At 37.8% G+C, this 2,500-nt stretch overlaps 1 protein-coding gene across 1 annotated transcript in view; it reads right to left on the bottom strand.

The window, feature by feature from the left end:
- The window catches only part of LOC119597773 (calcium-activated chloride channel regulator 1-like), a 6,896-nt gene that overhangs the window by 3,335 nt on the left and 1,061 nt on the right, over positions 1-2,500 (bottom strand). The window contains exons 2-4 of the mRNA XM_037947405.1: positions 2,054-2,207; positions 852-954; positions 577-674 (exon numbers count right to left, since the gene is read on the bottom strand). Coding sequence (XP_037803333.1) covers positions 577-674; positions 852-954; positions 2,054-2,207 — 355 coding nt within the window. The remainder of the gene's footprint in view (positions 1-576; positions 675-851; positions 955-2,053; positions 2,208-2,500) is intronic.

Raw genomic sequence — 2,500 nt, 5'->3', positions numbered from 1 at the left:
CATAGTGCTATAGACCTTTGATGTCTAGCACATTTATTTGTCTTAACCATTAACTATTGTTTTTATTTTTTTTTTCATTTTTTTAATGGGTAGCCCTTAGCATACGTGTGAGGAGTGGATGTGAGATAATTTTGTAAAGAACACTGTAATCACCATCACCAGCAGGCGATAAGCTGCTTATTGCATGAGAGAATGTTGCTATCTACTCAAAGCCCACAACAAAATAATACCCCAATGCACGATATGATAACATGTAGTTATCATATGCTATCGTCGAGCTCCGCCAGAGGTGTTTTGGTGGACTGAAGCCCCGGAGAATATAACTACTGATCCTAGCCACTCAATGCCAGTTCATACAACAGTGTTGAAAAATATTGTCGAACGAAGGATTAATGAGTGTCCCACTTATATAGACCCATCATCGTAACATTCGGGTTTCTCTTCATTGAGAGACTCTAATTAGTTGATGTTAAATGAACACAGAGCTGAATATAGGTTTTTGACATGGGTCTTACAACGGCAGATACTTAAACATGGGTTTCAGGTCCGTAGAGTTTACCCGGGCTATTTCCTTACCTTGAGTGAGCTTCCTGAAGAGACTCGAGTGAAGTTACCCGTTGGAGTGGCTGTGTCTGGGTCGTAGGGGACGATGCTGCCACAGCAAGGCCTGGGATCTGGTCCATTTAACACGCCACAGAGCAAAGCAACCAGTCGATTTCGTGCGGGTGGTAGAAAGGGGAAAACAGGTTAGGTGTCTTCGCTTGACTTACTCCACAAGCGAGTCTTATCACTGAATCAATGTATCGAAAATTACATAACTGCACAAACTCAACTATACAGCATATACGTACTAATACTTAAATCAGCGGAGCGACGGCGCCGACGCCCAGCAGAGGGGAATGAGGGCGGCGGTGGAGGCCCGTTGTTGACACTGGAGCTGGACCCTCCCTTCACCTGAGCGACAGGACACGGCCATCAGCTTATGCATATAGGAGAGAGAGAGAGAGAGAGAGAGAGAGAGAGAGAGAGAGAGAGAGAGAGAGAGAGAGAGAGAGAGAGAGAGAGTGAGAGAGAGAGAGAGAGAGAGAGAGAGAGAGAGAGAGAGAGAGAGAGAGAGAGAGAGAGAGAGAGAGAGAGAGAGAGAGAGGGGAGAGAGAGAGAGAGAGAGAGAGAGATATAGATAGAGAGAGAGAGAGAGGAGAGAGAGAGAGAGAGAGAGAGAGGGGAGAGAGAGACGAAGGAAGGAAAATAGAGAGAGAGAGAGAGAGAGAGAGAGAGAGAGATACATTTATATATATATATATATATATATATTAGATATATATATATATATATATATATATATATACATATATATATGTATATGTATATGTTAATATATACAAACATTATATACTATATATATATATATAATATATATACATATACACACGTTTGTGTATATGTATATATATATATATATATATATATATATATATATATATATATATATAATATATATATATAATATATATATATATATATATATAAAATATATATATATATATATATATATATACACAAACGTGTGTGTGTGTGCATAACACAAACGTGTGTGGTGGGAGATAGATAGATAGAAAGCTACTTAGAGAAATTTAAATATATATATACTGTAAATCGTTAGGTAGATAGATAAAGAAATAAATTAGTATATACAAAGTATGTACATAAAAAAATGTTGAAATCACAACTGGTTTATAATATCAATCAGTACTCTTAGTCGAACATATGCAACTTCTGAACCAAAAAGGTGCTTTCTCGTCGAAAAGAAATTGTAATGGTAATGAAGAAGGTTACGAATCACCGTGCAAATCCAGACCTACGCGGCACCTGTACTAAATCCCCAAATATAACATAGCACAGAACCGCACTTGTCCTAAACCCTTTGGACACAACCTTTATACGTGCACCTTGCACGAAAACTGCAGCCCCTTATACGTGCACCTTGCATGAAAACCTGAAGCCCCTTATACGTGCACCTTGCATGAAATACAGGAAAACAGTAGCACCGTACCAGGGCCTTGATGCTGTAACGCCCTTCGCCGGCGAAAGTTGTCATATAGCGGGAGTAAATACCATCGCCTGAAACCGCGTCAGCTCCTGCGCCATTGTCTAGGAGCTCGTATTCCTGCGCGCTCGCCGTGATGTCTGGGGGCGTGACGTAGGCGCTGTAGGGGAGAGGGGGAATTGCGGGGAAAATTGTCTAAAAATGTTTCTTATTGTTGGTATTAATAACTGTTGTTGTTGTTATGATTTTATTATTATTATCATCATTATTATTATCATTATCATTATTATTATTATTATTGTTATTATTATTATTATTATAACTATTATTAATATTATTGTTATTATCATTATTTTTATTATCATCATTATTATCATTATCATTATTATCATTTATCATTATCAATATCAGTATCATTGTCATCATCATCACTATTGTTGTTATCACTATCGC

Source organism: Penaeus monodon, chromosome 40 (genome assembly GCF_015228065.2).
Source record: "Penaeus monodon isolate SGIC_2016 chromosome 40, NSTDA_Pmon_1, whole genome shotgun sequence".
NCBI classification, from domain to species: domain Eukaryota; kingdom Metazoa; phylum Arthropoda; class Malacostraca; order Decapoda; family Penaeidae; genus Penaeus; species Penaeus monodon.
Note: the sequence above shows the minus strand (reverse complement) of the source record. Positions and strands in the feature narration are given on the sequence as shown.